This window comes from Aquarana catesbeiana, linkage group LG08, assembly GCF_042186555.1.
Source record: "Aquarana catesbeiana isolate 2022-GZ linkage group LG08, ASM4218655v1, whole genome shotgun sequence".
Taxonomy (NCBI): domain Eukaryota; kingdom Metazoa; phylum Chordata; class Amphibia; order Anura; family Ranidae; genus Aquarana; species Aquarana catesbeiana.
In genome coordinates, this window is record NC_133331.1 from 281,600,830 (window position 1) to 281,613,044 (window position 12,215).

The window sequence follows — 12,215 nt, forward strand, 5'->3', positions numbered from 1 at the left end:
AGGCTATAGCTGCTGGAACTAATAGCATGCTGAAAATCCGGCACTGAAAATCCGGCATACTGGTTTTACCAAAGTCGATCGATGGATTCTACTTTGGATATCAGCCTGCCCCTACATGGATCAAATCTTGGCCGGTTTTTGTTGAGCTGGCCAAGATTCAAATCATCTATGGATGACTTAAGGCTGGCCATAGATTACTTAATTTTGTTCTAAACAACCAGCAGGCTGATTGGAAAAAAATAACAGGTTCCTCAATCCACACAAGCGAGGCAGATGGAGGAATCCTCCCTGCTGTGCTGTTGTATTCTGACTGCAGGACTGTCAGAATACACTGATTTGCAGCTGCTAAACGAGAAAAGTTTTTCAACATTCCTGTTTGACAAAAGTCAATCGAGAACAACCATACGTGGATCGAAATTCATCAGTTCCCTGCTTAACTGTCTGAAATTTGATCTATCTATCGTAAGTCTACACTTTATGACTGGCTCTAGGCATTAAATGGACATTGAACATGTCCTCTCCACCTTGTTTTTGTGGGTGAAGGAATACATTATTTTTTTTTTTTTTTTTTTATTCAGCCCACTGACTGAACAAAAACATACTGTAACTGCATATGAGCAGCTTTAGAAATAAAACTAGGCATGTCTATAAATTCATGGGTGAAAGAGTGGTGCGGGGCACTTTAACTGTTCTAGTAACTGTTCCAAGTCAATCTTGAGTCTGGTATACAAGGGAATTACCTGTTGGAATCCTTCAGTAGGTCAGCATGTGTCTTGGATACCTCTATACACCAGGCACAATTGTCTTAAGAATTCAGTTGCTCTTGGCCGGAAAGATCCAACCTGGCCAACTGAGCACTAGCATGGTTGTAGGTGTCTTTTCCACAAGGAACATGTGGTGAGATGTCTTCCCATCTTTGGATGACTTCCATTTATCAGCAGTGATTGATTCAGCAGACAAATAGTGAAATCTCCTTATCTAATTACGCCGGAAGATGATAGTAACTACAGAAATAAAAATGCAGTATCAGTCCAATCAGGGTACTGCTGACCCCTGGAATGTTGGATGACCTCTTTCACAATACTAAACCATTGATCTGACAACATTATTCTAATATAATTAGTCAAATTAGTGTTATTTACACATCTCTTATGAGCGCAGATGTCTAAATACAGAGGATCTAATGTGCATTGGTATTTAGAAATGATGTACCTGTAGCTGAATGAGTGGGAATGAAGGAATCTAAACTATCAGAATATTAGCAGTTAGTTTGAATTACTAATAAGTTATCTGCTAGGTATAAAATGTAAGACCTGAACCCCTTTTCTACTAGGAGCCATAGACATTCCAAAGCTGAGCTGACCCAGATAAGGATCTTCTGTGGTTTCAAGAAAACACTTAACTGGAATGATTTAAGTAAATGCTTCTATACATATTCTTTTGCTTTGTGTAGGTAAATGGCGTGACTGTCATAAAAGTTGAAGAGGATGGTGAGCAGCATAAGGAGGAGATTGGCACAGGTAAGGAATAAACACTAAACCCAGAGAAGAGTCCCAGATTCTCCTTGTTCAGACACTACAACAATCCCTTATTTTTTAAAGGCACCCCAAACCTGCAAAAACGCACTTGACTCGTGCCAAAAAAAAAAAATATATACTTTGGTGCCAAACGCGTTGCGTCCCTCAGATGTGAATGCAGTCTCAATCCAGAGAAGAGACCCAGATTCTCCTTGTTCAGTCACTACAACAATCTCTTCTTCTCCCCCCTCCTCTGTCAGTAGACAGTAATGGGGAGACAGTATGTGCCCAGTGGGGGAGTCAGGAGCCATCAGCCTCTATTAGACTCCGGCTCTCCTCCTCACATCATGTCATTGTGTGTTACCAGCCAAGAGACATGACCAGTCTCCCCCACACACACTCTCTGGGGTCTCTCGTATATCTCAGTACAGGGGGCTTCACTCTCATCTTTATTAACAGACCCCGAAGACACCAGAGACACTGCCAATGAAATCAAAAAAGAAGAAGATGTGGATATCAAAGAGGAAGTGATTACTGTGGAGATTGGCACAGGTAAGAGACTGTTTTGAATAAATAGAAATCTCTTTCTTGCTGTTTGGTCCTTTACATTTGTTCTGCTGCCTTAGTAACACAGCTGTCCATACTAGCTAAAATGGTGGTTCTAAACTTAATGCAATCTGTGCTGTGATAACACGTGTGCCCACTGGCAAACAAAGTTTAATATATCCCAACCTAAACACTTATGCCCTGTACACACATTCAGACATTGATCGGACATTCCAACAACAAAATCCAAAGTTTTTTTCCGACGGATGTTGGCTCAAACTTGTCTTGCATACACATGGTCGCACAAAGTTGTGGGAAAATCCGATCGTTCCTAACGCGGTGACGTAAAACACGTACGTCGGGACTTTAAACGGGGCAATAGCCAATAGTTTTTGTCTCTTAATTTATTCTGAGCATGCGTGGCACTTTGTCCGTCGGATTTGTCTACACACGATCGGAATTTAAAGGATCGGATTTTGTTGTCGGAAAATTTTATAGCCTGCTCTCAAACTTTGTGTGTCGGAAATTCCGATGGAAAAAGTCTGATGGGGCCCACACACGGTCGGATTTTCCGACAACAAGCTCCGATCGCACATATTCCGTCGGAAAGTCCGACCGCGTGTACAGGGCATTATAATATCATTAAATGATGCAGCACCAGTGAATATAATAAAAACGTACAAAAGTAAGTAAACAGTGCTCAGTGTGCAAAGCGTCTCAACTCAACTCAAAGTCCATATAATGTATATTCAGATAAAATAGACCTTCCACCATCCTGCAGATCCTTGTGTATCGAAAACACAGAGTGCCACCACCTTTTCTTTATTGTACATCATGGGACACAGATCAAAATACTAATCACTATGTGGGTATATAAGCACCTTCAGGTGATGGACACTGGTATACCCAATACAGGAAGTTCACTCCCTGTATAACCCCTCCTCCTACCAGGAGTACCTCAGTTTTTTCGCCAGTGTCTAAGGTGTTGGTCACGAGTGAAGATGTGCTCTGAGGAGCTCCAGGAGGGTTCCTTGCTGGATTTTCCTCCACTTACTGGATCCATCCAGTGTGCCACTGAGGCCGAGGTGGATTGTACCCGGGCCTCATATACGAAGCACAAGGTTTTGCCTGGGGTGGACCCTGGGCTTTGGTCATGCTCCATTACATTATCACCAGTTTTTCCTGGTGGGGTGCTAATACAGGTCCAAGGGAGTGGAACCCCTATAAAAGGGACCCGGTCCTTGAAGGTTTGCTAACGCAGCCCGCCGTGATGGGTGAAGTTTTGATCTGTCTGTTACAGCAGTATCCTGCAGCGAGTATAAGGTAAGGGAAGAGGCATAAGAACTGTAAAAAGTTCACCTATGGTTGTTTCTTCCATGAGTAAAGTGTTGTCATGCCTTAAAGTCTCCACTAGAGGGATTAAATGCACATACTTTGATACGTTGCTTGTCAGTCAGCTCAGTCCAGCTAGAAACAGCATGTGTGTGGTCTCAGCAGCCAGGGGGGATTTTTTAATCATAAACAAACAGCATGTTCTTCTCCCCCTGGGGTAACTAATGGGGTTGGGAGGTACAACACAGGGGGTGCGGTGGCGGCTTCCCGGTGTTGTATACAGAGCAGCTGAAATATCCCTCACATAAGCCATATATATTTCTCCCCAACCCTGTCCATACTTGTTTTTATTCAGAGGACAGAGCCTCTCCTCTTATGGGTCTGCACTGGCAGACCCATATGCTGAATGCCTCGTGCGCAGACAGCTGTTGATTTGAAACAGAGGGGAGGGGACGGGTTAATGGCGAGGAGGCGTGGCTTAGGCGCAACGCCGTGTGCAGGAAGTAGCGTCCACGTGGAACACACAGTGCAGGCGCAAGGGATGCAGCTCACACCTGAGGCTTTTAAAAAGATCTCTATCAGATGAACAACTGAAGAGATGGAAGTCTGACACACAGGACACAGGAGCGCTGGGGCACGTAAGGGATGTATGCAGGCATTTCCAGTACAGGAAATACATTGTTACTCTGCACCAAGCTGAACTTTATATAGCGGCATTATACTGCTAGACTATTGCTCAGCAAATAGTGCATTTACTTAGTGCCTCTGCTTTTGTGCTTAGCTCTATGACTTCCAAAAAAGACACCACAAAAAAGGTACCAAAAATTCCACCCCCAGGCGCTGGGAATTCCAGTCATGCCTCCACACTGTCATCCTCTCCTGAAATATCAGATATGGCAAGCTAGGGTGAGTCACTGGAACCAATTGGTGGTGCAGCTGCTTCTCACATCTCAGCCCCTGTATACGTGACTGAGGATGCATTATCCTCCGCCCTGCAGGGCCTAGAAGGAAGATTAGCGACTTTAATCGCATGCTCCATCCAAAGGGATAGGAAGCGTGTTAGATCCCCCTCCCCCACCCCAGATCTCCTACCAAGGGAACAGTGGGTACAGGATGAGGTATTACCCTCAGGCGATCATGAGGAAAGGCAAACCGATGACTCCTCTTCAGAGGAGATAACAGTAGATGAACCTTTTTCAGCCTCACAAACTGAGAAATTGCTGGTACAATCTCTTACGGAGATGGTTCGTTCCTTTTTCAAGCTACCCCTAACGGAGTCAGCTGAAAGTTCTGTTTCTTCTTTAGGTTCATTAAAACCTTTACAGCCTTTTCATGCATTTCCTGTCCATGCATTACTAGAAAAACTTATTTATGCTGAATGGAATCACCCGGAAAAGCACTTTCTCTCTTCAAAGAGATTCTCAGCTCTATATACCATGAAGGAGAAATTCTCCCAAAAAATGGAATGTACCAGCAGTTGACTCTGCGATTTCCAGTGTGAATAAAAATCTAACTTGCCCAGTAGAAAATGCACAAATGCTTAAAGATCCAACAGATAAAAGGTTGGAATTCCTGTTAAAATCCTCTTTTTCCTTGGCAGGGGCCTTTACTCAGCCTGCAGTCGCTGCAATAGGCATCTGTCAGTCCCTAAAGGACCAATTTAGACAGGCCCTTAAAGAGGTCCCTGCACAACAGGCCCGCGATTTGGCCGAACTACCAAAGGCGTTATGTTTTGCCATAGATGCCATTAAAGACTATTCACCAGGCGTCTCGCCTTGCGCTTGTGCTAGTACACATGCGAAGGATCCTGTGGTTAAAAAATTAGACTAGTTTCCTTTTTCATGGGGATCGACTATTTGGGGATGATTTGGACAAATACATCCAAATGATTTCTAGTGGGAAGAGTACTCTTTTGCCAGTCAAAAGAAAGTATAAACGTCCTTCATTAAAGCGAACTCTTTCTCCAGCGCCAGGGGCATCCGCCTCTAGGCAGTGGCGACGGCCTCCACCGTCAGACTCTAGAGCAGTGATGGCGAACCTTGGCACCCCAGATGTTTTGGAACTACATTTCCCATGATGCTCCACTACACAGCAAAGAGCATGAGCATCATGGGAAATGTAGTTCCAAAACATCTGGGGTGCCAAGGTTTGCCATCACTGCTCTAGAGGAAAACCTCAGGGTCAGACCCAGACACAGAAAAAGACCTGGGGCCGGAAATCTGCAAAGCAGAATTCTAAAGCCTCATTATGAAGAGGCACCCCCCCCTCGCCAGAGTGGGGGGAAGACTTCTGCAATACTCAGAAGTCTGGCAAGAGGTAATTCAGGACAGATGGGTCATCTCCACGGTGTCTCTAGGATACAAACTAGAATTTTGGGGGTTTCCACCGTCTCGTTTTCTGGGATCAAACATTCCCAAAGATCCAGGGAAAAGGCCATCTCTGTTTCAGGCATTAGACTGAGTACTGGCTCAAAGCCAAATAGAGATATCAGACCCATTCTAGATCTAAAGAATCTAAATCAGTTCCTGAAGATCTGCTCCTTTCGCATGGAGTCAATCATGTCCATAGTTTCTATCCTACAAGGAGGAGATCAGGGATGCATATCTGCATGTCCCTATATTTCCCGCTCGCCTAAGGTTTCTGCGGTTCGAAGTAGAAAAGCAGCATTTTCAGTTTGTAGCCTTGCCCTTCGGGCTAGCTACAGCACCCCAGGTGTTTACAAAAGTGCTGGCCCCACCTCTAGCCAGGTTAAGGGCACAGGGCATAACAGTCTTGGTGTACCTAGACAATCTATTGCTAATAGACCAGTCGGTGGCTCATTTGGAGCAAAGCGTAAGCATTACAACCAGTTACCTGGAAAATCTGGGTTGGATTCTCAACCTAGAGAAATCTTCCTTAAAACCGCTAAAAAGGCTGGAGTACTTGGGTCTGATCATAGACACAGCCCAGAAAAAGGTGTTCTTGCCTCAGGCAAAAATCAACTCCATAAGAGAGCTGATGCAGATGGTCAGGTTGAAAAGAGATCCCCCCCATTCGCCTTTGCATGAGGTTGTTAGGAAAGATGGTGGCTTCATTCGAAGCGGTTCCCTATGCCCAGTTCCATTCGAGACTGTTGCAAAACAGTATCCTGTCTGATTGGAATAAAACGATTCAAGCTTTAGACTTGCCAATGCGGCTGTCCCCAAGGGTGTCCCAAAGCCTCAGTTGGTGGTTACTAACCCAGAATCAGCTGAAAGGAAAATCCTTAAGGACCAGTTATCTGGAAAGTGGTAACAACAGATGCCAGCCTTTCAGCCTGGGGAGCAGTACTAGAGAAGACAACTGTCCAGGGACTGGTCAAGAACCGAAAGAGCCTTGCCCATCAACATCCTAGAGATTCGGGCAGTGCGTCTGGCTCTGACGGCCTGGACTATCAGGTTACGGGATTGTCCTGTCAGGATCCAATCCCACAATGCCACAGCTGTGGCCTATATCAATCACCAAGGGGGCACCAGGAGTCTCTCAGCGCAGAGAGAGGTGAACTATATTCTAACTTGGCCTGAAAGGAATGTTCCGTGCCTGTCGGCAGTCTTCATTCCGGGAGTAGAGAATTGGCAGGCGGACTACCTGAGTCACCAGCAGTTATTCCTGGGGGAATGGTCCCTTCACCCTGTCATCTTTGCCAAAGATGGGGGACTCCGGACGTAGATCTTCTGGCATCCAGATTCAACATGAAGTTAGTCAACTTTGTGTCCAGGACAAGGGACCCACTCGCATGCGGAATAGATGCGTTGGTGACCCCGTGGGATCAGTTCTCACTGAGTTATCCATTCCCCCCTATTCAGTTGCTGCCACGACTTCTTTGCAGGATCAAGCTGAAAAGAAAGCCAGTAATTCTGGTAGCCCCAGCGTGACCCAGAAGGTCCTGGTATGCAGCAATCGTAAAGATGGTGGTGGAGGATCCATGGTCCCTTCCACTACAGCCAGACCTACTCTGACAGGGGCCGATATTCCATCCTACCATACGAACGCTAAATTTAAAGACTTGGCTATTGAAACCCACATTCTGAAGAAATGTGGGCTTTCTGGGTCAGTTATCTCTACCTTGATTAATGCAAGGAAGCCAGCTTCCAGAACTATATATTGGTCTGGAGGGCTTATGTTTCCTGGTGTGAATCCAAGGGTTGGGACCCTCGGAGGTATATCATAGGCAGAATTCTTGCCTTTCTACAATTAGGGGTAGAGATGACGTTTGCCTTGAGTACTATTAAGGGCCAAGTCTCAGCTTTATCGGTCTTATTTCAAAGATCGATTGCTACACATTCTTTAGTCTGGGGTTTTTAGCAAGGGGTGAAGTGGATTAATCCGCCAGTAAAATCACCTTTGAGCCCTTGGGACTTGAACTTAGTTTTGTCAGTGTTACAAAAACAGCCATTTGAACCGATACAGCATATTCCCTTAGTCCTTCTGACAAGGAAGCTAGTATTCTTGGTTGCTATATCCTCAGCAAGGAGGGTTTCAGAATTGGCTGCTCTTTCTTGTAAAGAGCCATACTTGATTATTCATGAGGACAGAGTGATGTTGCGCCCTGTCCAGGTTTTTTGCCAAAAGTGGTTTCAGGTTTTCACCTGAACCAAGATATTGTCCTGCCGTCGTTTTTTCCAAAACCATGTTCCAGGGAAGAGAAGTCCCTACATTGTCTTGATGTGGTGAGAGCGGTCAAAGTCTATTTAAAGACAACTGCTCAGATTCGGAAGACTGATGTCTTATTGGTACTGCCAGAGGGTCCTAAGAAAGGACAAGCAGCGTCGAAATCCACTGTCGCTAAGTGGATTCGGCAAGTTATAATTCAGACTTATGATTTAAGGGGTAAAATTCAACCTTTTCAAGTCAAAGCACTCTACCTGCTGCTTGGGCAGTGCGTCATCAGGCCTCCATGGCTCAGATCTGTAAGGCCGCAACTTGGTCTTCAGTACATACATTCACCAAGTTTTATCAGGTGGATGTAAGAAGGCATGAGAATATCATCTTTGGGCACAGTATGCTGCAGGCAGCAGTATAGGTCCTCAAGTCTGGGGGTGCCCTATGGGTTGTCTCTCCCTCCCCTCAAATAGCATTGCTATGGGACGTCCCACATAGTGATTACTATGGTGCTCTGTGTCCCATGATGTACGATAAAGAAAATAGGATTTTTATAACCGCTTACCTGTAAAATCCTTTTCTTGGAGTACATAATGGGACACAGAGGTCCCTCCCTTCTTCTGGGGTTTAAGTATATTGCTTTGCTACAAAAACTGAGGTACTCCTGGTAGGAGGACGAGTTATATAGGGAGTGAACTTCCTGTATTAGGTATACCAGTGTCCATCACCTGAAGGTGCTTATATACCCACATAGTGATTAGTATTTTGCTCTGTGTCCCATGATGTACAATAAAGAAAAGGTGGTGGCACTCTGTGTTTTCGATACACAAGGATCTGCAGGATGGTGGAAGGTCTATTTTATCTGAATATACATTATATGGACTTTGAGTTGAGTTGAGACGCTTTGCACACTGAGCACTGTTTACTTACTTTTGTACGTTTTTATTATATTCACTGGTGCTGCATCATTTAATGATATTATAATGCCCTGTACACGCGGTCGGACTTTCCGACGGAATATGTGCGATCGGAGCTTGTTGTCGGAAAATCCGACCGTGTGTGGGCCCCATCAGACTTTTTCCATCGGAATTTCCGACACACAAAGTTTGAGAGCAGGCTATAAAATTTTCCGACAACAAAATCCGATCCTTTAAATTCCGATCGTGTGTAGACAAATCCAACGGACAAAGTGCCACGCATGCTCAGAATAAATTAAGAGACAAAAACTATTGGCTATTGCCCCGTTTAAAGTCCCGACGTACGTGTTTTACGTCACCGCGTTCGGAACGATCGGATTTTCCCACAACTTTGTGCGACCATGTGTATGCAAGACAAGTTTGCCTATATACCCACATAGTGATTACTATGGTGCTCTGTGTCCCATGATGAGCGCATTTGTAAGGCCAGGCACTGACATTGGACGAGAATGCCTGGCTTGCAGTCTCCGCTCTAATTCATCCCAAAGCTGTTCTGTCGGGTAGAGGTCAGGACTCTGTGCAGGCCAGTCAAGTTCCTCCACCCCAAACTCGCTCATCCATGTCTTTATGGACCTTGCTTTGTGCACTGTCATGTTGGAACAGGAAGGGGCCATCCCCAAACTTACCACAAAGTTGGGACCATGAAATTGTCCAAAATGTCTTGGCATGCTGACGCCTTAAGAGTTCCCTTCACTGGAACTAAGGAGCCAAGCCCAACCCCTGAAAAACAACCCCACACCATAATCCCCCCTCCACCAAATGATTTGGATCAGTGCACAAAGCAAGGTCCATAAAGTTTGGGGTGGAGGAACTTGACTGGCCTGCACAGAGTCCTGACCTCAACCCAATAGAAAACCATTGGGATGAATTAGAGCAAAGGCTGCGAGCCAGGCCTTCTCGTCCAATATCAGTGCCTGACCTCACAAATGCGCTTCTGGAAGAATGGTCAAACATTCCCATAGACACACTCCTAAACCTTGTGGACAGCCTTCCCAGAAGAGTTGAAGCTGTTATAGCTGCAAAGGGTGGACCAACTCAATATTGAATCCTACGGACCAAGACTGGGGTGACATTAAAGTTATTGTGCGTGTAAAGGCAGGTGTCCCAATACTTTTGGTAAGTGTGTGTGTATATACAGTATCTCACAAAAGTGAGTACACCCCTCACATTTTTGTATATAAATATATTTTCTTCTATCTTTTCATGTGACAACACTGAAGAAATGACACTTTGCTACAATGTAAAGTAGTGAGTGTACAGCTTGTATAACAGTGTAAATTTGCTGTCCCCTCAAAATAACTCAACACACAGTTAGTGAGTACACCCCTAAGTGAAAATGTCCAAATTGGGCCCAATTAGCCATTTTCCCTCCCTGGTGTCATGTGACTCATTAGTGTTACAAGGTCTCAGGTGTGAATGGGGAGCAGGTGTGTTAAATTTGGTGTTATCGCTCTCAGTTTCTCATACTTGCCACTGGAAGTTCAACATGGCACCTCATAGCAAAGAACTCTCTGAGGATCTGAAAAAGAATTGTTGCTCTACATAAAGATGGCCTAGGCTACAATAAATTGCCATGGCCCTGAAACTGAGCTGCAGCACGGTGGCCAAGACCATACAGCGGTTTAACAGGACAGGTTCCACTCAGAACAGGCCTCGCCATGGTCGACCAAAGAACTTAAGTGAACGTGTTCAGCGTCATATCCGGAGGTTGTCTTTGGGAAATAGACGCATGAGTGCTGCCAGCATTGCTGCAGAGGTTGAAGGGTCAGCCTGTCAGTGCTCAGACCATACGCCGCACACTGCATCAAACTGGTCTGCATGGCTGTTGTCCCAGAAGGAAGCCTCTTCTAAAGATGATGCACAAGAAAGCCCGCAAACAGTTTGCAGAAGACAAGCAGACTAAGAACATGGATTACTGGAACCATGTCCTGTGGTCTGATGAGACCAAGATAAACTTATTTGGTTCAGATGGTGTCAAGTGTGTGTGGCGGCAACCAGGTGAGGAGTACAAAGACAAGTGTGTCTTGTCTACAGTCAAGCATGGTGGTGGGAGTGTCATGGTCTGGGGCTGCATGAGTGCTGCCGCCACTGGGGAGCTACAGTTCATTGAGGGAACCATGAATGCCAACATGTACTGTGACATACTGAAGCAGAGCATGATCCCCTCCCTTTGGAGACTGGGCCGCAGGGCAGTATTCCAACATAACAACCCCAAACACACCTCCAAGACAACCAATGCCTTGCTAAAGAAGCTGAGCGTAAAGGTGATGGACTGGCCAAGCATGTCTCCAGACCTAAACCCTATTGAGCATCTGTGGGGCATCCTCAAATGGAAGGTGGAGGAGCACAAGGTCTCTAACATCCAACAGCTCCGTGATGTCGTCATGGAGGAGTGGAAGAGGACTCCAGTGGTAACCTGTGAAGCTCTGGTGAACTCCATGCCCAAGAGGGTTCAAGGGGTTGTATAGGTTCGATTTTATTTTTTTTAAAATAACAAACATGTTATACTTACCTCCACTGTGCAGGTCGTTTTGCACAGAGTGGCCCCGATCCTGCTGTTCTGGGGTCCCACGGCGACTGTCTTCGCTCCTCCCCGCTAAAGCTAACCCCCTCTGGGAAGCTCTTTCCCGAGGGGGTTAGCTTGTGGGCGCATTACCATGTCATACACTTGGCGTCTGTGTATGACTCGGTCCCAAGCTTCCCCCCCCCCCCGGCGGCCGCGTTATTGCATGTGATTGACAGCAGCGCGAGCCAATGGCTGCATAAGATGCATTAAGGTGAAAAAACACGAACCTTTACAACCCCTTTAAGGCAGTGCTGGAAAATAATGATGGCCACACAAAATATTGACACTTTGGGTCCAATTTGTAGATTTTCACTTAGGGGTGTACTCACTTTTGTTGCCAGCGGTTTATACATTAATGGCTGTGTGTTGAGTTATTTTGAGGGGACAGCAAATTTACACTGTTATACAAGCTGTACACTCGCTACCTTACATTGTAGACAAGTGTCATTTCTTCAGTGTTGTCATATAAAAAGACAGAATAAAATATTTACAAAAATGTGAGAGGTGTACTCACATTTGTGAGATACTGTATGTATATATATAAAAAAAAAAAAAAAAAAAAGTGGGGATGGAAAGTATTCAGACCCCCCTTAAATTTTTCACTCTTTGTTATATTGCAGCCATTTGCTAAAATCATTTAAGTTAATTTTTTCCTCA

The 12,215-nt window shown here is 45.3% G+C and overlaps 1 protein-coding gene across 2 annotated transcripts in view; it reads left to right on the forward strand.

Annotated features, from left to right (window-relative positions):
- LOC141106548 (uncharacterized) overlaps nucleotides 1-12,215 on the forward strand; it is a 55,470-nt gene that overhangs the window by 16,632 nt on the left and 26,623 nt on the right. For both annotated transcript variants that reach the window (XM_073597400.1, XM_073597401.1), the window contains 2 exons: nucleotides 1,454-1,520; nucleotides 1,977-2,069. In XM_073597400.1, coding sequence (XP_073453501.1) covers nucleotides 1,454-1,520; nucleotides 1,977-2,069 — 160 coding nt within the window. The remainder of the gene's footprint in view (nucleotides 1-1,453; nucleotides 1,521-1,976; nucleotides 2,070-12,215) is intronic.